The sequence below is a fragment of the Anoplopoma fimbria genome, chromosome 21 (assembly GCF_027596085.1).
Source record: "Anoplopoma fimbria isolate UVic2021 breed Golden Eagle Sablefish chromosome 21, Afim_UVic_2022, whole genome shotgun sequence".
NCBI classification, from domain to species: Eukaryota; Metazoa; Chordata; class Actinopteri; order Perciformes; family Anoplopomatidae; genus Anoplopoma; species Anoplopoma fimbria.
Genome location: NC_072469.1, coordinates 19,584,079 through 19,610,774, shown reverse-complemented (window position 1 = coordinate 19,610,774; position 26,696 = coordinate 19,584,079). Strand labels below are relative to the sequence as shown.

General features: G+C 41.0%; 2 protein-coding genes across 2 annotated transcripts in view; one reads left to right on the top strand and one right to left on the bottom strand.

Annotated features, from left to right (window-relative positions):
• Positions 1 to 684: 684 nt before the first annotated feature.
• Positions 685 to 3,116, bottom strand: skida1 (SKI/DACH domain containing 1). The gene is given in 2 exon segments (XM_054623350.1): positions 685 to 2,417; positions 2,420 to 3,116. Coding segments are annotated over 2 exon segments (2,430 nt in total).
• Positions 3,117 to 14,362: 11,246 nt separating this feature from the next.
• Positions 14,363 to 26,696, top strand: part of mllt10 (MLLT10 histone lysine methyltransferase DOT1L cofactor) — a 42,456-nt gene continuing 30,122 nt past the window's right edge. Inside the window, 7 exon segments of the mRNA XM_054623150.1 lie at positions 14,363 to 14,412; positions 14,574 to 14,736; positions 17,664 to 17,743; positions 21,283 to 21,337; positions 24,107 to 24,216; positions 24,356 to 24,459; positions 24,714 to 24,807. Coding sequence (XP_054479125.1) covers positions 14,574 to 14,736; positions 17,664 to 17,743; positions 21,283 to 21,337; positions 24,107 to 24,216; positions 24,356 to 24,459; positions 24,714 to 24,807 — 606 coding nt within the window. The 5' untranslated portion in view covers positions 14,363 to 14,412.

Genomic DNA, 26,696 nt, shown 5'->3' with positions numbered 1-26,696 from the left:
AAAAAAAAATAATAATTCTCTGAAATTGAACACTTGGACTATTGTGACCAAGCTGGTCAGCATGACAGTCATGAAAGAAAACACAGCTTTGATTTGAAAAATATACCAGGTGGCACAGAATGGGGAAACCCTGATTTTTTTCTTTTTTGATTTGCCAAGTCAAACTTTCTCCCAGTCCCAGAAAGATTGAGAGCAGCCTCAGTACTGTAGGTTATTTTTTTTAACCCTTTTCCTCTTTCAGACAAAGCACAGCCCACTGGAACCCTGGCACCATACAATCCAACAGGTCGAGCATAGAAAAGCGAATAAGAGAGAATTAGAAAATAGTCAAGGTAATAGCCTACAACAAGGAGAACCTAACATATTGCTGAGGATTGATAGCTTATTCAAAAACACACGTGTTTTGTTTTTTTAAGCATAAATCCACAAGCGGTGTTTCACAGTCCTGTGGGCGTTTTCTGAAGCTCCAAAAGGGGGTTTCTTTCTTTCTTTCTTGCGTGTTTTTTCCTCGATCGATCTAAAAAAAAAAAAGAATGTAAACCCAAAAACCAATAATAGCCTAAAACACCAAGAACCACAATTTGGTGAGCTCTCATTAAGACTAGGATTGGAGATTGTTACAGTGGAGGGCTTTTGTTTTGTTTTGTTTCATGTTTTTTTTTTCTTTGCTTTTAAAAAACCAGCTCAGTATTTCCTAGTTCTCTGAGGGAGTGGGGGAGGGAGAATCTGGCCGCCTGGCTGCCACCTCCACACGGGGTGGGACGGAGGGGGAGGCCCGGGGGCCCTCAGCGAGTTCAGGGAGGAAGCCGGGCACAGATCCCCGTCACTGCCGACAACAAGCGACGGTGGGGAAGGGAAATTTGCGATCAGGCTGAAGGGCATTTTCACTGGAGCTGAGCTGGCAATGCGTCTGCGTCTGCTCGGTTTCACGGATACCTCCTCACTGGGACGAGAAGAAGACGAACAAGGAGAAGAGGAGGAGGAGGAGGAGGAAGAAGAAGAGAAAAAGGCAGTTTTGTTGACTCTGGGCACGTTTAGTTTTGATTGCATCCTGGAGACTTGGTTTTTTTTACTCCCCAGCACCCTAACCCTGCAGCTTTTGTTCCTGTGCTCCCCTTGCAAAATGCATGGGGTGTCCTGGGTGCTCCTGTATTCCTGAGGACCACAGGGAGACCTGGGGGCCACATCAGGACTCTTCTCTGTGGCTTTAATCCCACTGTTGAAGAAGAAGTCTCTCTCTGTCTTATTATCTCCTTTGCATTTGACTAGCTGGCTCTGGTATTCATACTCATCCCAGCTCTCCTCCACTTTAACTTTCACATTGTGGAGGTTGAAGGGTGGTGTCCTGGTTGTCCTGCCGCTCTCCGAGGAAGGAGCGGCGGTCACAGAGAGCTCCTCCGGCTCGGTCTTGATTTTTTTCATTGGAGTGGGACATTTGAGGTTCTTCACCTCCCTTTTGTCGGAACATCTGTGGCTCTTTGCGTCTTTGACCTGGTCCCATTGGTGGCACTTGGTGGGATGCCCCTGTGTCCTGCACAAGGGGTTAAAAGCCTTAAACCGAGTGTGTGTCCGTGAATAAGGGGCCGGCTCGTCCATGTGGTCGACCCTGATCGGATCTGCCTCAAAAAACGCCTTTTCCCGTTTGGACTCAGTGAAAAAGCTCTCCCCCATGAATTTTGGTGGCTGTAAAGGTCCAAAGTCGAGTGTAGATTTACTGGATATAAAGTCACATTTCTGACGTTTCTCCCCTGTGTGTGGAGGGTAGACATGGCCCAGTGTCCTGTGCTGTTTCTCTTGTGGATGCTGGTTGTTGTAGTGAAACGTAGGCTGCAGGACCAAAGGTGCTTTGCTGGTGTTGAGACCTTTGAGAGCTCCGACCCTGGCCCGTCGGAACCGAATGCTCTGCACCGAAACGCGGCTAGAAACCGAGCTGGAGTCGGACTGAGACGAGCTCTCCTCCTCATCTGAGCTGACCTCTGAACTCTCTGACTGCGTGTCATCCTCATCCTCACCCACCTCCCCATCTTCTTCATCTTCTTCATCATCCTCCTCCTCGGAGCTCCCAGAGTTGTTGCTGCTGGTGGTGCTGGAGAGGCCGGATCCAAAGTCCGAATCTGGGTAGGCCCGGTCCGAGTAGATACTGGACTCGGTGTCGCTGCTGCAGCTCTCCTGGAAACTGGGCTGCTCGTCCTGCTGCTGGTGCTGCTGGTGGTGCTGGTGGTGGTGGTGGTGGTGGTGATGGTGATGCTGGTGGTGGTGGTGATGGTGAGGTCTGGGGTCAAGATAGAAATCCGGACCCAGGTGGAAAGAGCCAAAAGACGCACCGTGAGCTGATTTGGGCTGAACGAGCAGTGCGTGCTGGTGCGCGTGCCTGCTCCTGCTCCACGAGTGCCTCGCGCCGTCCCTGCCACCCCCTCGCGCCTCCTCTTCCTCTTGTGAAGTAGGTCGCAGGCTGAGCTCGAGAGCCTGGACTGAGCAGCTAAAAACGAATGCCTTTGGCTCGGAGTGACCCGGTTCCCTGCGATTTTCTCTGTTTCATAGTTTTTAAAGTGTTTGTGAATGGACTTTGTCACAGAACTGCACTCCTGTTCTTGGGTTTTGTCGTGGAATTGAGGTAGTTTGGAGTCGGTAAGGCAAGGGGTCAGCTCTCTCCTCCTGCCCGGTTTGCTGTGCAGTGACAGAGTCTCCGGGACGCCGTGCAAACTAAACCAAACTTTTTCCTTCCACAGCTCGTTGTCGGTGCAGAGGAGTCCCCGGGATGCGTCCTGGTCCCCGGGGACACACACAGCTTTCGCTTTCCTTTTGTTGGACTTCAACACCCTCTCCGTCTTGCAGGAGACATACAGAGCCTCCACGTCCTCCCGAGATATCAGCGTGCATTTAGCGGCGTGGAAAGCTATAGAGTTTATTGCTTTGAGCTTCCTCAGCTCCTCCAGGTCACAGTGGTGCTTCTTCACATTCAGGTGGTCCATGCGTTTGTGCACCGTGGTCCGAGGGATGTTCTTCAGCAGGTCGGTGAAGACCTGAGACAAAGCAAACATTTGCTTGCCTTTGATGAGCAGGTATCCCAATCTCACTCCTTGCATTTCCTCAAAGCCACTCTTCAGGTCTCCCATGTTTTTATGTATCCAATGTATCAATCCACTCTCTCAGTGTGTTATGGCTTTACCAGTAAATGGCATTTTGGGGCTGCGATTAAGGCATCCTGGTCATACCTTTAATCCATCCACACTGCCGACACTGCTGCTGCGTCATGAAAATACAAACTTTGACATGCAGACTTAAATGGAGCTGCCGGTGTCTAATATGAATGATCTGACAGCATCCACTCGTCGCCTCTTGCTCCAGTTCGGCATGGTGGAGGAATGCGACGGGATGGATGCGTCCACCAAGCCGGAGCTGCTGCTGCTACCTGCCTCTGCCGGCTCCACTCCCCTCTGGTCGGCAGCAGGATGAGGGGTAGGTGTACACCACTGCCTCAGCCAGAGGGATAAAATAACGAGAAGAGAGAGAGAGAGAGAGGGAGGGAGGGAAGGAGAGGGAGGGAGAGGGAGTTGTGAGTGTGGAGGGGAGGGAGAAAGAGAGAGAGAGAGAGAGAGAGAGAAACAGAATAAGAGCTAAAAATGCAGCTGCTATTCTGGCTGCTGGTTAAGCCACAAATAAAACGACAGAGAGGGGAGGTGCAGTCTCAAGACACCTTCATCAATTAATGCCCTCGCAGTCGACGCCCATTGGACGAGGCTGACAGGTGATGCAATAAAAATGGATATTCCATCCCCACCCCCTCACACACCCATAGTTTACAATCACACACACACACACACACACTGTGCTGTTAGAGTAAATAATGCAGCTATGACAAGTTCACATTTCACAAATTCTCCCCCAGTTCATAGAGTTTACAAGCAGAACCTGAGCTTGAGAAGTGTAATGATAAGACTGGAATGCATTGTGCTATTCCCTGTTGGTCCACATCAAAAGTGCACGGATATGCAATCGATTGTATGCTGGTAAAATGACTCCACACTCGGGGTATTTAAGACAGTTTGATGTGTGTGTTAACGCGGTGCAGCTTAAACAAAGACCTTTGCTTTTTTTTTTTTTTTTTTTTTTTTTTTACACTATGAGAGCTGCTTTTCCACGTTTAGGCTGCTCCCCTGAACTCATCTGCTTTTGTTGGCTCTATATTTCCATCCATATGATTTTTTTTTTCCCTCTCTGGTTGACTATAGACTGACCTACTTATTCTCCATACTTCATAGACATATATATTATATTTATATGACTACACTTTAATAACGTCATCGGCATTTCCAACGTTTTTTTAATACCTTTTTTTCCCCTTTACAATGTGTGTGTGTGTGTGTGTGTGTGTGTGTGTGTGTGTGTGTGAGATATTTGAACCGTGCTGTTAAGCAGGGTGTAGCACTGTTTATTTATTGTGTAATTGCACAAGCAATTGTAATGGATACAAAAATGTACATTAGCGTGAAATATTAGAAATAATAATTATAATATTCAATAATATCCCTTTGAAATAAATCCCAGTAAAACAAGGTGAACAGTGATTGTAGAGGCTAAAAGTGCAGAGTCAGGGTTGCTTTTCCCACAAGATTTTCCAGACAATGTAAATTCGAAATGTAGCCAATGACAATCCAATTAGTCTCCGTATTTCCTTTAATAACATCTTGGAGCAACAATTACGAAATCAGTTAATAACATTTATAATCAACAAGTAGCTTTTCATAAAAAAAGGGGGAATTAATGTATTATGTATTAATGTACATAACATTTCTAGGAAAGCATTTTGGGGTCTTTTGTCATGCAAAACACTTCGTATTTCACATTTTTGACAATTCGCATATTTTGCATGTGCACACCGAAAATTCCACGCACACACACGCACACACACACACACACACACACACACACACACACACACACACACAGATGAGACGTATACAGGCTGAAGCCACCACCCACAACGCTGTCCAAATAATGAGACTGCATAGTATATTATACAGGCTAATTGTCTGAATTACCGGTAGGCCCTCAGAAGGCTGTTTGGCCTGGCTATTGTGCTTACCCCTGAGCCATGTTTTTTCCAAAGCTCCCTACGTTATGTTCCGTCTTTGTTATCTATAAAACACGTGGATCCCTTGTGGCCCAGTGCTGTGTGCAATGGGGCTACAACTCAAGACTGGGCATGCTCATTTCCACAAAGTTAAGCCTATTTTGCTTATTTACAGGCCATTCCCTGTATGCTGAATACCGGTACCTCGGTGTTACATCAAACAGCGTGTTATACATGGAGGCGTTGTTATTATAGCTCCTTGTTAAACCTCTGAACGTGATTGGAAAAATCCACACAAAATGGGACTGTAGAGCATAATCACTAAGGTGGTGGTCATGGACTCACAGACAAGATCATGCATCGTGTTCATACCAAATAAGATGAGGAAATGGTGTGTGTGTGTGTCTCTCTCTCTCTCTCTCTATATATATATAGACACACACTTCCATACACACACACACTATGTCTAAAGGTATACATCGTCACCTGTAGTCATAACACAAGTGTGCCATGGCGATCGTAAGGGTCTAGGGACTATTCCTTTCCTTTCCTGTTGGAAAAAAATATTTGTCTCCTTTGTATCTAATTTACGAGCGTACATTACAATGGTGGAGAGACTATTGGGGGCATTGAGTCACAGAGGTAATTAAAAGTTATAATTATAGTAGCCTCTAGTTTGAAAATCTTCTTCCCTTCATATTCTACTGGATAAACTGCAGAGAGCTGTTATGCACAAGTTACTTGTGATCATTATGGGTGTTACGAGATCACGGTGTGTGTGTGTGTGTGTGTGTGTGTGTGTGTGTGTGTGTGTGTGTGTGTGTGTGTGTTATAACAAAAATAAAAAAAACATAAGTCATTATCATCAAAACCCTTTAGAAAACAAAGCAAAAAAACATTTAACTGTTAGTCACCTATCAGTGAATATATATATATATTCAAATGCAGAGAATGTTATAACAAAAATAAAAAAACATAAGTCATTATCATCAAAACCCTTTAGAAAACAAAGCAAAAAAACATTTAACTGTTAGTCATGTGTATCTGCTCATAACACTGTGTGTGTGTGTGTGTGTGTGTGTGTGTGTGTGTGTGTGTGTGTGTGTGTGTGTGTGTACCTATCAGTGAATATATATATATATATATATATATATATATATATATATATATATATATATATATATATATTCTGCCCAATCGCTTCCCAATCAGTAAACCTCAATTCAACTCCCAAACACTCAGGGATCATCTGACCTGCATTCTCGCTTTTCACATGCTGGTTCTGGAGGCCTATGGGAGCACTGATACAAGGGGAATACAGTGAAGGGAGAGGAGGGGCAGCTTGTTGAGGATCCCCGGGGGAATAACTCCCAGAGCCACGGTGCACCGTGCATGGGAGACACAGGGAGGAGCAGACGGCCAGGTCCTCTGCACGTCTTCCACTTTTGGTAAACCTGGGTTTTTCTTTCCTGTTTGGAAAGAAAACCCCATGGGATCATATGGCAGCAGATTCAAAACAACGTGAACTAATTCTCGTCTACTCACCTTAAGTGGTTCACATCCAAACTGAATATTCACGGTCGCTTTTCATGAAAATATAATTGTCCCATAAGATCAGAAATCATTTAATTGCAAAACATTGTGGTTCCACTATTTGACGTTTGCTGATCCATCAGCAACAGTTTCCCGTCCCACATCTCCACAGATACAGCCACACAGGTCTCCTTTGACCAATGCTGTTGATGTGAAACAGGCTTTCAAACTTAGATTTTTTTGGAACTATCAATTAATAAATTATTGAGAAAGACAGTACTTAACACACACACACACGCCTAATTTGCGTGAAGCAAGAGCTTGATGAAAACATAGAGCAAACAGCAATAGTCAGACATTCTTCATGTAAATATCCACAAAAACACAACAAATAATGATAATAATTATATTAATTATTACAAATATTATTTATTATTTATATTTATTTAACAGGACAAACTTTAGAAAATATTACCAAACTGAATAAAAGGTTTTACCTGCCTAAAATATAAATAAATAAAATACTTGAATTATGGTGTTTTTTTTCCAAAACATCTGCCGGTGAAGCCTCTCACACATCGGTGCTACAGACTGAATTGAGGGCCATCTTAAATAACCCAAACACAAGAATATAATATGTAATAATTACCCAATGAAAATGACCTTGTGTATATATATACATATTTGAGTATTTCCAATTAAGACTAGGGACTCTTTGTTATGCAGATTTCCTGATGCACCAGATGCTCCTGGATGTTTGGTCGGGACTGAAGGGGAGGAGACGAGACCGAGTGGCCGAGAGAGAGACCTCAAACACGGGGGAAGTTTCTTTCAACAGCCCCTTAGTGTGCTGGTGATATGTGGGAGATAGCCTCTAGGGCTCGTTCCTATGGGCATCAGGCTGCTCCTGTATAGCCTCGCTGTGTTTTGAGGAGAGTTACACTGGAGGGGAACCACTAAAACTTTAATCTGTAGGATATGTTCAGGGCATGGAGTTAAGCCTACTTCTTTAGAGTCACTGCCATCACTACCTAGATTCAACATAACAACATCTCAAAGTGAAACCTCAATGAATAAAACGTATATTTTTTAAATGTAAAGGCAGTCACATGGCTACTTTTTTATTTTCCACTACTTCACGGTGGAAGACCGGCTTAATGGGGGAGATACGGTAAGGACACACACACACACACACACACACACACACACACACACACACACACACACACACACACACACACACACACATACATGACCAATGAACACACATGACCAGAGCTATATCATTTTGCGCAATTTAAAATACTTTTTTTTTTTTTTTTAAAACAGGGGTGAAATTGTATGAAACTTCAATGCCCGAGCAGGAACACGTGGGATGTCTCCATAAACGTTTATAGAATATGTAAATGCAAATGGACGTAGTTGATTTAGAATTTAACAAGGTTGCAAGATGTAAAAAATAAAAAAAAGAAGAAAAAAAATAAAAAAAGTCCACACACTTCCATGTGGAAACCAGTTCGTGGGACGAAGTTTGCGCAACTGGTTTATTTGGTGAATTTCAAAACTGGTCATGAAATCCTAAAAGTTTCCAAAACGCTTTGCACTTTTCTAGCACTCATCGAACCAAACGTGTTGCTCCTGCAGCTCCATTGCAGTCATTTGTTTTGCATCGGGTTTTATGGAGACACTTGGTCAAGGAGGCGCAGGCACTTGTAAGAGCATAGACTTTTTATGACACAAACCCACTGCCCCATCAGCCAAAACAATGAATTCCTCTCCACCCCCCACCACCCTGGGAGAATGTGATTTTACATGCAATCCGAGCCTGAAGTGTGTGCGGACAGTGGTGGGGGGAGGGCTCTCTTCACCTTTCACCCCGACGTGTTGGGACTGTTTGTATTTTTTTCTTCCCTGGGCCCCCTGTGCTACTCCCCATACCAGAGAAGAGACCATGGCTAAGTACTGATGGGTCTGAATGTGGTGTGACCATGGTGTGAACATTATAACTCGGGAGTGTTGAGTTCAATTTTGCTGTGCAGGTCATTTCAGCGTTTTCAACCTTTCATTTCACACTTTACTACACCGGGAATTCTAGCAGCAGAAGAAAAAGACCTAACGTTTGTATTGGAATAGATGATGAACTATTTAAAAAAACAAATAGTTATCATCTATGGTTCCAATTGTACCCACACATCATATCAAAAAGATAGGATTTGTTAAACAATTGGAACCATTTTGTGTTAATATGTGTCACAGACGGGGATACATGGTCTGTCAGAACCTTTACAACATATATTAAATTGACCATAAACTGCAATAAAACCACAAGAAAGACATGCAGAATCAGCCAAAGTAAGTCCAGACTACAGTTATAAAAATTCCACTTAAGTTATCTATAAAGTCTGGTATATAGCCTATAATTACTAGCCAAATGAATATCAGGCTCTGTTGAATTTAATAATGTATTTATTGCAGATCTTAGATAAAAATGTACTGTTTCAGTTGTATTAATGCAATTGATATGAATTCAAGGATGTTTGAATCCAGCACACAGGAAGGGATGAAGAACTTGCGCGTGCATGTGTGGCTTACTCGCTGCTCTTTCTATAAAACAATGTCTTCATTGTTTCAATTTAACTACGCTCAAAGAATAATAGTTGGGCTATATATAAATGTGGATAAATTGTGTAAAAACTGATCAAATATGTCACACAACATATCTTTTCTCGAACTTAACATAAACAATGGTATGCTGTTTATTTTGTTTGACACAACCCATATTATAGTTTACATTCTACAAGACACCTATGAAAAACAGTCCTCTTTGATTTGAAAACAAACATATGGCATCAGTTTGAGAACACAACTGCTTCAAAATAAAAGTCCTATACTTGGCTGTCAGTAGTCATTTGTTGAAGCGTATGAGCTAAGTCTGTGACAACATTCCTGCCAGAGTGTTATAGTTTACTGCAGAGTTCCCCTGAACACACACACACACACACACACACACACACACACACACACACACATACACACACACACGCACACGGACACACACGGCCACAGGATGTAAGTTTCAGAACAAAATGTAGATTTTATTACTGGTGTGACGTTTCTAACAAACATTCCTTGCTCAAGAGAACACAAGCCTTTAAAAAGATGGAGTTAGGAAGGCAATCTATAGAGAGCAGTAACAATTAGACAAAATAGCTTATAGGCAATTAAGGATATTCAAAATAATTTGCCATTTAAGATTGATCTTACATAGAAGTGTGTGGGTGTGGGGGCTGCTTTTCCTAATGTCGTCTTTCTTCCCAGTGTGTTTTACACGGTCCTCATCCTGCACAAAACCACAAAACTTCACACAGCCTATGCAAACATGCCCAGGACTGGATCATGAGAGCCCACTGACTTTTTAAATTCAAAGAGCTGTGGAGTCACATTTTTGACAATTAAACTTAGACCTAAAAAAAGAGTTACTAAAGCGTGTAAGGGAATATGAATGAGCCTACAGCAGGAGAGCCAATTAAATCCTTTTATTTCCATACATTCTTTCTATATAGTTCTCTTAAACGCTTGCAAACTGCAAAATCAAAGAAATTAGAAATAACACAATCTAATTTGTTAGTCAAGGATGTTGTTTCTGCTTCGTTTCGGTTTTTCCAGCTTTCTCTAAACCAGGTCAAACTTTAACACTCTACTGTGCAAGTGAAATAAGCTACCATACGTTGGATAATATACAGGCCCAATGTTATAAAACCTTGGCATAAATCCTGCTCCAATGGCTACAGTTGCAGTGTGGAAAAAAAATTGCATGTTTCTTTAGTGTGCAAAATCTTAAATTCTTTAATGTGACAAATTAATATGTTGAGACAAAACGGTAATTTTCCCAAACAGATCAAGGCCTGTAGCAGAAATGCAGCTGCAGCGGATTTAGAGATCTGCATCCAAATACCAACTTGATGTACAGTATCAGCAACAAAGCTTTAATATAAGTGACTGCCTGGTTATAATTACCAAAATACCCTAAATTATGTATAAAAGCTTAGAGTGCTCTATGAGGTCACAAATAGTTGTTGGAAGCAGACGGTGTCGCTGCAATTTTTTGTTTTGGAGGAAGCTCTTCTCTGACATCTCCAGGAACATAACATGATTCGTGCAGACTTTGACTTAATCAAGTGCAAGTTGTAAAAAATAATTTGCCATTTTCAGTGTTTCAGTAGCTATATGGGCCCCTCCACAACCGCTGCCCCCTCCTTTCGCCTCCCTTTGTTCTCTCCAGCTCTAATAGGTTTTCCCTTGCCACACACAATTCACTTTTTTTCCCCTTTTCCCCAGCTCCGCGTCCCTCCCACACCCCCTTTTAGTGCAGTGCCCAGTGTCGACTGGAGCATTTGAGCAATTTGAAATTAAAGCAAACAATGGGCAGGCACTCCCAGGGACCTCTCGCTCACCATATTACACGGAGGACGCTCGTGTGCTCTTGCGCATTATTGGCAAGTCATTACGTTTCTCTGGAAACCAAGAGCGGGAGCTTGCTCAGAGGAATCGGTGATGCAAGCAGCAGCTGAGTGCTTGGAATAGCATTTGTGTGTGTGTGTGTGTGTGTGTGTGTGTGTGTGTGTGTGTGTGTGTGTGTGTGAACATGTGTGTTCTGGAGCATCCTTGGCAACGGCATGGGGAAGCTGTCAAAACAAAACTGTATATTGACAGGTCTGATATGCAGCCTGATATAGGATTTGCAAAGCCCATTAAGTATTTTTTGAAAGATAAAAGGGTATTCATTCTTAAAATGAAAAGCTATTCAAATCGCTGTCTCTCATGTCTCCTGGCTCTACGCTCACTAGGCCTGCACATTCTTCTGCCATTCTTAATCATGTTAAAATGGCATTGTGAAAAACATGAAATATTTTGGTTACTTGGAAAGGATGTGATCCAACCCAAGCCGTTGATTGTACAGAAGTGTAGGTATAAACTGTGATTCAATTGTTTTTGTATGAATGGGCCATTTTGTTTGGTTAAGAAATTTTGACGTGACAACCACTTCAAAACTGTTAAAAACTGTTGTTTAAAAAAGCTGTTGTTTGCACTACTTTGTGCTGTAATGGACAATAAAATTATAAATGTCATGTTTTTTTAATCATCAAACTATTATAATGCTGTATAAAATGAATTTTGTGAGACTTAATAAAACACCTACAATTGTGAAATTTATTGATGCATTTACACAAATAAATGACATCTGGAAAACATTCTGCATTACAGCTTGAAAATGAATTACCAAGCCTCGAGCATGATTACAAATATGCATTGTTCGGCTAGAGTAGTGTTATTGTGATGTGACAAGGATCTTAAAAGCTTCTTACAGGATAGGATAAAGTAAATATATAATGGAGAAAGATCCCATAGATGGGAAAAACAGCAGCTGTCCATACTTCACTGCAACAACTGATATGTGTTATGATATGCGATCAATGTTTAGTTGCTTGAACTGTTCCAGCTCTAATAAGTTTAAGCAGTTTTGTGTGTTTAGTCTGCTTGAACCATCTAAACAAAACAAAAAACACATCACAAACACACACACAACACACACACACACACACACACACACACACACACACACACACACACACACACACACACACACACACACACACACACACACACACACACACACACAGTGTCCAGGCCTGCAATGTTTATTTTAATTTCATATTCTGGGGATACATTTTCACATTAATTGGTTAATTATTTCTTCTGTAAAATCAGTGGATTGCAGCTAGGGATTGTCACACTCACAAGAACCTAAGCTGATGTATTCATGTCTTGTTTTCAGAAATCAGTCCAAAACCCAACATGATAACTGAATAATAAAACTAGAATGGTGCAGTCAGTTGAGTGCATCCGTCCACCGGTGTGTCTGCAACAACCATTACTGTAGTGTTTCATTGAATGAATACAACACACAATTGTTTCCCCTCCTGTCTAGACCGCAAGTTTATCAGATGTGCTTTTTACTCTCACAACCTATACACTCTCAGTTTAATCCATGCCAAGGACTGCACCGCATCTCAGCTCCGTCTCAAGTGTATTGTTTTCACAATACCCATGTAAACGTGAGCTTGAAACCCAATGCAAGGGCAGGGAATAACTGTTTCTGGACATAGAGTGTTGTGCTGAGCGTCAGCATTGTATGTAGTTCTGTTAGCTTTCAGCTGCGGCGATGCACTCAGCAAAACCCTAAAAGTTACAAATTGCGGCGACGCACACAGCCGCGTGATCATTCGCAGTTCCTACCGGCCGGTCAAAAATAACGAGTGAGGAGTCAGCAGTCAATGAATGGCAGTATGAAACAGGCAATACAACATGTTTTGCGCCTTTCACAAAACCTGTACAAGGCGGGACTCTTTTAGCCTTGTTGTTCTTTAAGCTCTTACGAAAAAATAATCTAACATGATGAAAGTAAAAACTCAGAATTTTAATTTGGAACGAGAGATATTCCCATTTATTTACAATGAAGCTGTGATCTATGCATCACAAACTCACCTTAGTCCCCTCAGCAAACCAACTCTGCTCCCAGTAGACCACATGACACTAAAAACCTGTGCAATACAATACACTGTGCAATTATAGTTATAATAGTTTTCTGTCTGTATATATAATATTTCCGTTATTGTGGATTCTTTACTGTTTTTATTGCTTATTTATAATACTTGTTTTTTTTATCTTGTTTTTCTTTTACTGTGTCTCTTGTTTGCACTATAACCTATGCTGCTGTAATCCTGCAAATTTCCCCAATGCGGGACTAAATTAAGGATTATCTTATTTTATCTAATCTAGATCAAGAATAAAGTGGCGGCTGTGGCACATGAGGTAGAGCGCTTGTCCCGTAACCACAAGGTTGGTGGTTCAAACCCCTCTACCGGCAACATGCCGAGGTGTCCTTGAGCAAGACACCTAACCCCAAGTTGCTCCCCGGGCGCTTCATTGCAGCCCACTGCTCCTCCGGGATGGGTTAAATGCAGAGAAATAATTTCCCCATTGTGGGACTAATAAAGTCCCAGATGCTTGGGACAAGATGCTTGTTTAAGAAAGGAGATGCACTTATGACTTCTGGTGACTAGTAGTTCTCTTGAATACCTATGTTGAATACACTTCCTGTAAGTCGCTTTGGATAAAAGCGTCTGCTAAATGACTGTAATGTAATGTAATGTAATAAAGGATTGATTATTGATTATTATTACTATTAAATTACAGTCCTAGCTTATAAACACATTTTTTTTTTTTTTAAACACAGTCCAACATTCACATCTGTTTTCAAAACATTCTGCTTTTTAATAGTTCTTTGTCAGTAAAACCATATCTTTACCTACCTGCATAAATAATTTCCCCATTGTGGGACTAATAAAGGATTGATTATTGATTATTATTACTATTAAATTACAGTCCTAGCTTATAAACACATTATTATTTTTTAAAACACAGTCCAACATTCACATCAGTTTTCAAAACATTCTGCTTTTTAATAGTTCTTTGTCAGTAAAACCATATCTTTACCTACCTGCATGTTGCTACAGTACTGACAGTGAAGTATCTTTGCTACAAACTTTCAAAAACCGACTTTTGGAACCAAAAAGCAACGTGTGCCTTCACCAACCAATCACATCCGTCTTCTACTTCCGGTCACATGGGGCACGTACGGACACGCAGCCGACGTCATGACGCACTTCCGGTTCTCTTCGAAGAACCCCCCGCCCCGCCCCCACCTCTTCTCCTCACCGTCGCGCCGTGAAGTGGATGTTTTGGTGAGAAATACGCTGTCGAACAGGGACGTAAATACCTTCAAAACATGACATTTCGACCGAGAGGGACTTAATTTGACGTAGAGGCGGGACGAGCAGCGTCTTCGGAGGGTTTCTCTTTATCTCTGCATCGTATTTCTTCCGCATGTCCGCTTTCTTCATAGATGGTCTCCGGCGAGCGTTGTCTGGCGGCGGACGACGAGTTGTCGACGAATAATATGAAGGAGATGATCGGCGGCTGCTGTGTATGCTCCGACGAGAGGGGTTGGGCGGAAAACCCTCTGGTGTACTGCGACGGACACGGCTGCAACGTCGCCGTGCATCAAGGTGAGCTGAGCTGGGTCGGCTACGAGTTAGCATTTAGCTTCACAGGCTAGCTAGCGCAGTGTTGTTGCAAGGTTATGGAGCCTCCTCCTCCTCCTCCTCCTCCTCCTCCTCCGGGGTCAGGCTCAGGCTCCACCGCTGGGCTGTCCACTGTCCACTGGTCCTGCTCGGGAGATATAACTTTGCGTCGTTTAAATCTGCTGTAGTGAGAGAGAGAGAGAGACCTGCTCATTTTTTTGTTTTTTTATTTCCTGTATTCCTGTCAGAAGCTGTCATGTGGGACACAGAGAGGGATGGAGGTCTAAACTTCGCGGGAAAGCTTGCATGGATTTGTTTTTGTCAAATATATATATATATATATATATATACATATACACATATATATATGGCTGTGTCATATATATATGTGTATATATGACATATATATATGTATATATATGTATATATATGACACAGCCAAATGAATAATAGAGAAAAACTGCTTAAACTTATTAGAGCTGGAACAGTTCAAGCAACTAAACATTACATTACATTACAGTCATTTAGCAGACGCTTTTATCCAAAGCGACTTACAATCAGTAGTATATTACATATCATTCACCCATTCACACACTGATGACAGGCTACCATGCAAGGTGCCACCATCAGACTCTAACTAACATTCATCATCCAGTCCACACCGATGGCAAGCCTTCGGGAGCAACTTGGGGTTAAGTGTCTTGCCCAAGGACACATCGACTGCCGAAGCCGGGTATCGAACCACCGACCCTCTGATTGGAGAACTACCTTGCTCTCCACTACGCCACAGCCGCCCCCGTAAACATTGATCTGCAAAGCTCCTAGTATTGTGGCAGTGATGCACTGCTCACCCTAAATGACTCAGAGGATGACGTCCAGTGTTTACAAGTATAACAGCTGGCCATGTGTCGAGGGGGATATAGTAAACCATGTGAAGTGTCAGCAATGCTGAACCATGAAGCGTTTCAATGTATTCACACTTTTAACACGGGTTGTTTTGTAACAATTTGTCAGTGTTTGGTCCTCGTAAGTAGTTCTGACAGGAGCATGTCTGTGAGCCAGTGGTTACATATTTTGCAAAACCCAGATGTTATCAAATTGCATTTTATCCCAACCGAGGTAAAATAACAAACCGCTTTCTCCTTGCTGGTTTTAAGCAGTGGTGGATGAAGTACATTGATCTGAACTTGAGTAAAAAGTGGCAATACTACAGTGTAGAAATACTCTGTTCCAAGTAAAAGTCCTGCATTGAAAACCATAACGAAAGTACATAGGTATAAAAGTCAACATGTACGTAAAGTAAAGTACAAGTAGTCATTATGCAGAATAGCCCATTTCATTATAATGTATATGAGATCACTGGATTATAACTACTGATTCATTAATAGTACTAAGGATTGGAACCGTACACACATTCACGGTTTCCCTATGTACCATAGGCTCTGTACAGAAGTGGACGTAGTTCACTGTGACCATCACTTTGCAGACAAGCTGTACTGTATTAGTTAAGAAAAGACAGCGCTGTCATTTCATGCGTTACCTTGTCCAGAGCGGTCCCTGAACAACAGTTATGACAGCCTCTTTTAAATGAAAACATATTAATATATTAACTAGCAACATTCAACAATATCGAATGACTGGCTAATTTCAAAAAAAATTTGGACTCGTAAAAAATTTAAATTTAAAATATCGATTTTTAGATATCTGTCAAAATAGTTAATCCAGAGATGCATCCAAAGAGAGCCAGGCGAGACATGCATGCTTCCCCGGGACTGAGAGAGAGTCCAAACTTTCTTAGAGAAAATAGCATCAAAGCATTTCCATTCTCTATATGCCACATTGGTTGTTTTTAATTGATTTGATCAGCCAGCCATAATTATTAAAAAGTATGCAGTGTGTGCAGAATATCCTATCCAACTGGTTCTTGTTTTGTCTGGTCAGTGGTCACCAGTTTCTTCATTTGACGTCACCTTTGGGTTTTTTTTGTTCTCAGAGACCTAGATTATAGCAGTTTATTCTATTGGATTATGGGCTCTGGTCCGAGCTGAGATAATCTGAAAATGTGTAGAGAAAAGCTATTTTGGGTAGTGCTGCTGTATTTAGGGTAGCAACGCCTGAACTGCAACTTTGAATCAGAGTCGCATAAGTATCAGTGAAATTAGCCTTAAGGTGAAAGAACTCAACGGGGTTTTGACGTTGCAGTCCGTTTTGGAAATCATATTGTTTGCCAATACGGTGTCAAAATATTAAGATTTGACAAGAACGGAGAATGTATTAAAGTAAAGAGACATCAGTCCTCTCCGACCCTGTTCATGTAGCATCCGCACAGCAGTGATTAAATAAAAAAAAAAAGATAATAAAAAAAAAGTTACTTATACCTGTCATAGTTTGAGCATTTGGTATCATGTAATCTAAAATGCAGCTGTCAACCATTCTTTTGACTTTTTCATAGAAATGTGTGGATGAGGTCAAGTATCGTTGGCTATTTGAATGCAGTCTCTTTATGTATGGTGTAAAACGCTTGCCAACATTAACGTAATCATCATTGATGCCTATATGTGTTGACATTAACAATTTATTACCAGTGATTCTCCCTTTCTCTCCTGGGGCCTAAAATAGGTTGTAGTGCAGGCAAACAATCTCAGCTGTCAGTAGAGTGGTATGAAAACAACATCAGTGTGTTCAATGGTCTGTCACATCAAAACACTGTTCAGTTCTGCATTCAAACCAGTTTAATCTCCAGTTTTCCTTCTGGCATTTGTAAAAATGCATTGGACGTGTAGATTGTGTCATATTGTAAAGATTTTATCAAGTGTAGTCAGGGCTTGTGTGGTTTCATTATCATAGCGTAATTTTCTTCTTTGGTATAAAATGTAGTCTAAACTCTAACGCCCCCCTCTGTCTCTCCTCAGCCTGCTATGGAATCGTACAGGTGCCCACTGGTCCGTGGTTCTGCAGAAAGTGTGAATCTCAGGAGAGAGCAGCTCGTGTGGTGAGTCACAGAATCTATCTATCTATCTATTCATCATTTATGAGTAAACTCCTGGAATAACAGGACTGTCAGGCGAAAGATGGTGGACCTCATGCTCTTGTGCAGAGCCATCATTTAGAAATGTGCCAAGACAACAGGTTGTGTCTTGAATTATCAGCAAGTCTGTTCAAAAGCGTTGGAACACATCTCTTGAAATGTTATGTTGTCCAATATGTGGAAAAATTGAAAGAGTTTATTTGTTCTGTAAAACATGTTGTCAAACTTAGTACTAAAAATGCTCAACATGCTGCCAAATTATGATGTAAACAATTGAAAAATGCATTTTGTTGGAATGCAGATTATTGTTTACTAAATACTAAATAATACTAAATACTATTGTCCGTCTTTTTAACAATATCAGTCTTATAACATTAAATATAACTTTTATTTGCTCAAACTGTCACTGAAAACATTTGAGGGGAGAAGTAGGCAATGCAGTAACAGAACATTGCGTTAAAAACTCCTCTGCTTAGAATGGTGGTTTTCCTACTGGTAGGTGGAATCTTGCAAATGCAACTACGATCACCAAGAGGTGACAGAGGAACTTGTTTTTTTCACAGAAAATCTGTCCAATATTCAACTGTTAGTGTAAAGTGACAGTTTGAATAAAAATGACAGATTTTTGTACTTAAATCCTAGGAACTGCCGCTGCTGCCAACCAAGCTATCCTTTTTTTTTTTTACAGGAAAAAAAATAGTTTCCCACACTAGGTCTTAATCTTGACATGAACTTCCTCAAAGAACTAGAGTTCAAGTAAAGGTCTCCTCCTGACCCAACTTGTAACTTGCCATTCATATTGTGAAGTCACTCACTGCCTCTAAAGATTTTTAAGTGATTGTTTTTTTTAGATTTAAGGATTTATGTCCAAGTCAGAGAAGCACTCTTTCAATAAACTCACAAGTGGTCTTCAGTTGTTCCGGGTACTCCAAATTCAGGGGCGTAAATAAGTCCAAAGAGTAGGAACATGGCATGCAGAAGGTTGTCATGGTCTTCATCCATCATTTTAGTCCCTTCCAAAACGTTTGCAGTAGCTGTAGACTCAAGGTACAGCAAGTGAGGAGAAATCACACCGTCTTCAACAATCACTGTCAGGATCCCCACGGAGGTTTGGGACTTGTCGCTAGGGTCATGGCAGTCCTAACAATAATAACAGCATTATGACCAAAATAACAAGTCAAATGTCACCATGCATTTATATGCAACATAATGTTATATTTGTGCCTCATTCCTGAGTGAGCCATGGGAGATTTAGAGCACAGAATATATATTTGCAAGCACATCAATTATATTTCGAAGATGATTATCAATGCAGGCAAAAAAATATATTTTGTTTTGAGAAGATAAGTCTGTTATATGGTATATTTATGCACAATATTAACCCCTATAACTCAGTTAGTTCATATGCTGCTGGCAGACTGCTGCACAATAGCACACAATTCTTCTCTCTCTCTTTCTGAACCTCGTCACTCTAAATGCTCGACTTCATCTACAGATTCGCTCAACCTAGCACAGCGTTACAATGTGCCACAAAGTTAACCAATCAAACAACTGAAGAAGGTTATTTCTGATCCTTCTTCAATTCACTGATTGGTTGAGCAGTAGTGGGGAGCAGTCTGCTAGCGCACAGAGCAAGAGCATGTGAGAGGGCATATGTGATATTTGATTTCATTAGTGTTAGAATGGACTAATATCATTTCTAAAACGATGCTGAAGCACTCGTGGGGAAGAAGATCATCCAGGGATCACTCTGCGTAAAAAATAGATTAAAAAAAGTATCAATTTCGATGTAGCCTTAGTCGTCTAACACTTGTTTACCAGAGATGTGTTCTGAATTTTCTTGTAAATAAGTCATTAAGCATGAAAAAAGCATAATGAATAACAAATCGACTAGAGCGATCTGAGTCGACTGAGACCAAAGCGACCCGATAGTCGACTTATCGACTAAGAGGGGGCAGCCCTAGTCTAAAGTCTTGAAATATGGTACAGACATACTTTGGGCAAATGTCTAACAGTACTACATTTTTAGATCACATGAAAAATCCCACTTTTATATGTGTATCAAATGTTTTTTTTTTAACAATACTTGACTGTGGTCCTTGTAGTTTCTGAGATGGATCCATTTACTTATCAGACTATATCTAGTCTTTGGGCACATGGGACCACCATTTATTCCTGAAATATAGTTAAGAACATTGCAAAAATAGTCATCCCATGTGTAATGTTAAAAAAAATCGATCGAAATCGATTTCTGCTTAGGCAAGCCCAGAGAACATTTCCACCAAAGAAAATTTCCAAAATTAAAATATCCAGCTGAGGGCACAAATGGGTTAATAGATCCCTCCTTTGTTTTTTTTTAAAACAGGGAACCTAAGAAGAAATTGTAATGTATTGTATTAAAATAGTAACATTGCTTGACTTGAGAATTTGTTGTAAAACCCACCATGACTATCGTTTCATCTTAAATCTATACAGCTTGGCAGAAGCTGCAGTATCAAAGGCAATGTAACTAGATAAATTATATTAGAGGTCTTCACTGACCTACCTGCTGATTTTTGTGGAGCAACCGCCTTTCTATGGCATGTCCTGCTGTCTTTTGACCTTAGCCAGCCTGTCCAACAGTCTGTATTCTGCACCAGTTACCATCATATTTCACCAAATTACATTTAATCCGGATTGAAAAGCTTTATAAAAGATTATCTTAAACGCTGTTTGGGTGTGTTCAGTTTACCAACCCTGTCAAATACATTTTATTTGTGTGTGTCATATTATGGCAAACAAATAGCTATCTAGTCTGCATCATAACAACTCTTGAAAATGTAACTGCCCAGACAAGAACATGGCCTTGAAAAGCGATGCATTTCAAATAATTGCTGATTTGACCAGTTTTTAGCTTTGAATCATTTAACTTAGTACTGAACAGAAGAGCTTTCATATTTTACTTCTTCTTTTTGTAAAACTTGGTGCAACAGCCACTAAACTTGTATGACTTGCTGAGTTTCAACTTAATATGACCTCTGCAAACTTCTAAGGACCTGTCGAGATTATGTCAGGACAAGATTTACTCGCGTATCTGTTGATACAGGTGCTAGGAATGATCGGCTGACTTGCTGTATTCATGTGTGTGCACAGGGCAATATCTCTTTTTTCAGAAATTCAGCAGAATAACTAGTTTCCCCCTAACCTGATGTTAAAACAAGTTATCAGTTCTCATTTACATGGCATTTAAGAAATGAGATTGGGGGAGAAATACAACAATAACCAGATCACTTTACTAAAGGTAATTTATCTGTGTGTGTATGTATACAGCCTTAGGTGGCACATAGTGAGGGTGTCACCCTGTGGAGTTTCTGGCCTTGTGCCATAAATCAGGGCCACTTGCCAGTTTTATCTCACAGAGTGGAATGTTTGTCATATTATTATATTATATATTTTTTTACCTGTCCTTTAGTAGACGAGGTGGACCGTTTGTGTCTGACCCGTTGTTTCTTCTTTACCCACAGAGATGTGAGCTGTGTCCCCACAAAGATGGAGCCCTCAAGAGGACAGACAACGGAGGTAGAATCCCTCTCAGCTACACACACACACACACACACACACACACACACACACACACACACACACACACACACACACACACACACACACACACACACAGAGAGACAACTGTGGTGAGCCTCTTGTGTATTTTGTCATTAATTGCATGTCACCGGCAAGTTTAAGGGGTGTGAGCGTGCTGGGAGAGTTATGTTGCTGTTTGTTGTGTGTGTGTGTGTGTGTGTGTGTGTGTGTGTGTGTGTGTGTGTGTGTGTGTGTGTGTGTGTGTGTGTGTGTGTGTGTGTGTGTGTGTGTGTGTGTGTGTGTGTGTGTGTGTGTGTGTGTGTGTGTGTGTGTGTGTGTGTGTGTGTGTGTGTGTGTGTGTGTGTGTGTTTATGAGGGGGCGGGCCAGGATGGGTATAGTGCATGGCCTGTGAGGAGTCTCCTCTCTGGGTTCATTGGGAGGTCAGTTTGGTGGAGACTGTAAATATTCTGTGTGTATGTGACTGTGTGTTTGTGTGTGTGTGTGTTCGAGTCAGTCGGGGAGAGAGGCACAGCTGTGGGATTGTGTCCAGGCCTGCAGGGAGGCATCAGGACAACACTAACACACACCGTTTTACTACTTTCTCTTTTATTTTACCCTTCCCATGACCCCTCTCTCTCTCTCTTTTTCCTCCACCATTTTTCTCTCACCGTCTCTTTCCCCATGCCGTCCGTTTTCTCCGCTCTTGTCAGTTCCTCTTCACTTGTTGATCTGTGTGGTAGTTGCTGTTATTTCAGGTGGGACAGTAATAAAGCAGAGTAAAGGGATTAGTCTCCAATGGGTTTTTGATCTAGTATCTTAACATATAGCAGACAGAGACAAAAAAAAAGACATAGATGGAGACAGAAGTTTACAGCTGCTTGTCCTGGCCTCTTTTTTTACTTATTTAGTTGTATAAACCCAATAAATATTGGTGCCCTCTTTATAGCAGGGGTTTAAAGAAAATAAACCAAAAACTTGAAATGATTGACCCATCCATATCTTTTTAAGGGGCTTTAATGGAAACAAGTGCACTTTAACATCAGCATCAAGTTCACCTCCTACAAGTCAGTGCTAAGAAATATTAGATATGTGTTATAGCAAATTAGAGCTGAATACTGCCACTCTTGAGCATATTTTGATTGTACAGATGTGGCTTCACTGTGAATAATGCAGTAAGAACAACATGAAACAAAGTTGGTCTTGTTTTTTTACCCGATTTCATGGTTTTACTTAGGTTTAGCAGAGAAACTCATAAAGTTTATTTTTTTCATTCAAATCAAAACACACTTTGTTATAAACATATTGAAGCTTATTGTCTCCACATTGGACTTTGATAACTTCTGGGCTGAAGCCATGTTTGTAAAGAGATGCTTTGTTGGGTTTTTAGGGTCTAACACTGTGGAAGCTTAGTTTGAGGAGGAAGGCTGCGCCACTTTTATAGTCCTGTTTTATAGGCCTCTTCCAGATTCTTGGAGGGACTTCAAAACAACAACATACCCCCCATTTCACACCCGCTGCCTCCCATCCGTCCCGCCCTCTGCCCTCCTTACCCCTGTCCCGCTCACCAGGTCAAAGGCAGGTCAGGGGTTCAACTGTAAGTTTAAGCCTGTTTTTGTTTCCGCTACGGGAGTAAAACAGACACCTCCAGCTTGGCAGGAGACTCCCACCTCCATTTGACCTCCCGTTGACCGCCTTCTGCTCCTCCTCAGCACCGTCGTCAATTTTGCTGCCACTCCACCATGCCCCACTGTCATTCCACCGCCCCCAGTTTGTCTTCACTGACAGGCAGCTGTGTGTGTTAGGGCTCAATAAACTGCTACTTGGATAGATTAACTACCAAGTTGCAAATTAAAACATTTACGACTCAGCATTTCAAAGTTGAACTCAAGTTTAATTTATGTTTTATGTGTGAATGTAGAGCAAAACTGCAATTTGACATATTAATACTTACTCCAGACTAGGGATGCCAATTTATAATTTTTCTCTGACCGATAGCCGACCCTTCTAAATCGAGTATTAATCGTTAACAGACAAGATTAGTGCTTAGGTTAAATGTTATATCTCCTCAAGACCCAGGCCTAGTTCCTGTGTCTTGACAGCCTCCTGCAACATGCTGATTAAAGTGAAGAAGGTCAGCCCTGAAGTTAGCAACAACTCAGGCTCACTTAAGGTGGGCTGACCTTTTAAGGTGGACCAACTATTCTCCTTTAGGTGACAAGCCTCTCCTTTAAAAAAATAAATAAATTCTAGTTGTCAGTTGGACAGTTTATTTTTTGACATCCCTATTCCAGACCAAATTAAGGCTGTGTTTGGTTCTTTGGGATTGGGCCAAAGAAGTATTATCTATCATTGCCTTCTGGTCTTCTCCATTTTGGGTTCACATTGCAACTTTTGGTTTGTGCTGCGCTTTACAGAGTCTGAAGGCTTTATTTTATCTTCACTAATAGTGGAGACACTTGAGCCTTGTGCCATGAGTTATAACCCTAAAAGAATGTGCAGGAAAAGGGACGTTTTTAGTTTTACCAAGCTGATAAAATTCTGTTTGAAATGTATGAAGCAGTGTTGTATTGTTCAGGTCATCAGTTCATGCAACTTGCAACCAACAAGTGGATAATTAACAGCAATTCTGTGCACTCTTATCCCTATTCAAAATATTCACAGATGGTTTAACATCTTCATGTAAAGCCTGACATGTTGTCACAAACTACCTTTTGCTGTCATATATGTGCAGCAGTTGATGGTTGCTTTTTGTTGTGTCTTTGCAGGCTGGGCCCATGTAGTTTGTGCCCTTTACATACCTGAAGTGGAATTCGCCAATGTCTCAACTATGGAGCCAATAGTTCTCCAGTCTGTGCCACATGATCGCTACAACAAGGTAAAAATAAATGTATATATGAATTATAACATTTCACAAAAATTGCATAAATACAGTGTTATTATGGGGGACTAAGTCCGTTATTAAAATACAATTTCTTAACTGTATGTGTGTGTGTTTATTTTGTGTATGTGTGTAGACATGTTACATATGTGAGGACCAGGGCAGAGAGAGTAAAGCAGCCACTGGAGCCTGTATGACCTGCAACAAACATGGCTGCAGGCAGGCCTTCCATGTCACATGGTGAGACCCCCTCACATCACATTAACCTCACTAGACAAAGAAGGAGATTGTGTCTTCAGTTCTTCACTCATACTCAAGTAAAGACCAGAAGATTTGATATACTTTTGAGCTAAAATCCCTTCACCTCACGTGTTGGCATTGTGATTCTTATTGTGTTAACAACGTTACACGTAAATGTTGAAGACTGTATTCTCGTTTTCTGAATTTATTTTTACACATCTCTTTAATTTGCTTCACACTACGCTCTGACACAGTGCCCAGTTTGCGGGGTTGTTATGTGAGGAACAAGGATCGGACGCAGACAATGTCAAGTACTGTGGATATTGCAAGTACCACCACAGCAAATTGGTAAGTGAACTCATATTTTGTTTTTATCAAATTCTACAAATGGCTCTAAACCACAACTTCACACATCACTAGACAATATGTCGTTCTTCTCAACTGATTCCTTTTTGTAGCCATAACCACTTCAGCACATGTAAAATAAAAGTTAGATTTTTATGTGTTAAGTTGAAGATGATGAATTATTTATTGCACCAATTAACTGAGGAGCTAGCTTGTGTTTTTGTAAATAGGATAGTATTAACATACAAGTTTGTATTAGGCTCATGCATACACTTTACTTTTTCCCATCCGTCTTTCCTTTATAACTAAGCATTGATCCCAGTTTTATATAGTTTTAAGTATGAAACACATTGACTTGTATATGTATTGAGGGCAGCCGTGTTTGTTGTATTTGACTACATCTATATGCATGAGAGTGTCTTGAAGGTTTCCTCTCTATTAAATATTTTAATTAGGATTTATGACTATGTAAACATAACATACACATATTGTTTCACCTGTAACACAGTGGGAAATACGTTTCATCTTGTGAATGATTTGTTACTTCTCTGCTGCCACTGAGAGATGACCCACCATCACCTCTACCCTCTTCTCTTTCTTGAGCCTCTACCTCCGTTAGCCCTTCTCATCCTTGTTCTTCTTATACACTACTACGCTCCTCTTTCCTTCCTCTATCTTTTGTACTTTCTTTCGTTGCGGGTTCCTCTTTCCTGCTTGGCCATCTCCCTCCTTAAATCAGCTTCCGTTCTCTGCCCCCTTTCCCACAATCTATCTTTCCTCCCCCATCTGCTTCCTCTTTCACTGGACCAATGAGCCTGGTTTTCACTGTAAGGTCCAACAAGTCTAATCAGGCTTTATCATTATTTATGTGTTTCAAATTGTGGAAAGTAACATTTCAGTTATTTACTTCTTAGCTTTCCAACATACCTGTCCTGTCAGTTGAATTGTATTATTTGGTCAACAGTAGTAGAAGTGGCTTTTGGGCTGATTTTTAAATTGGACACATGGTTTTGATAAAAAAAAGTTGCATTGCAAGTTTAGCGCTGTTGGATACGATTTTCTACTCCTTTTTCTAGATGGTATATAAGGCACTTTGAAATCCGATTAATTTATTATGTTCAGTTTCCTTTTCTTATTTTTTCCCAAATAGTTTTTTTTCCCTCGAAGGAATTTATAACTTACAGTTATCAGAGAGAGCCTGGCTCTCGGTAAAACACCGACACAGAGAGCCGAGAAGGGAGGCAGGGTGCCCGAAAATTAAACCAAAACATATCGGCATCGTCCTTTTGATTTCTTTGCATTCACTTGCTGGTTTCTTGTCCATGATTGCTACCTTATCTTTTGTAGTCTGACTATGCGACCAGCATAATGCAAACCTGATTGGTGGATAGCTGGCCCATTGTCAAGAAGAATTCAATCAGATAAGAGAAGAATGAAAATTATAGGCATATCAACACACAAATGCAACAACTGGATATGCAGAGAGAATGTGTTTTCAGTACACGCATTTACTGGAGAGGCGCCTTGTTACGTTCCTGATTTTGTTCCACTTCTTAGTTAACAACCTATTGCAAGGTATACACATGTATACACATGTATGCACATGTATACACTCTGCATTAGTTGCTGGAGGGACACAAATATGAAAAAACAGGAGCGTGACTTAACTATTATGATACCTGGAACAGTGGTAGGATTGAAACACAGGACAGACTCTATAGTGTAAACACACACACACACACACACACACACACACACACACACACACACACACACACACACACACACACACACACACACACACACACACAGATAGATGACATTTTGCAATGTTAACAAATGCTGATGGAAAGACTCGTGCTGTTATATTGATCGTGTATGAATGGCTTTGG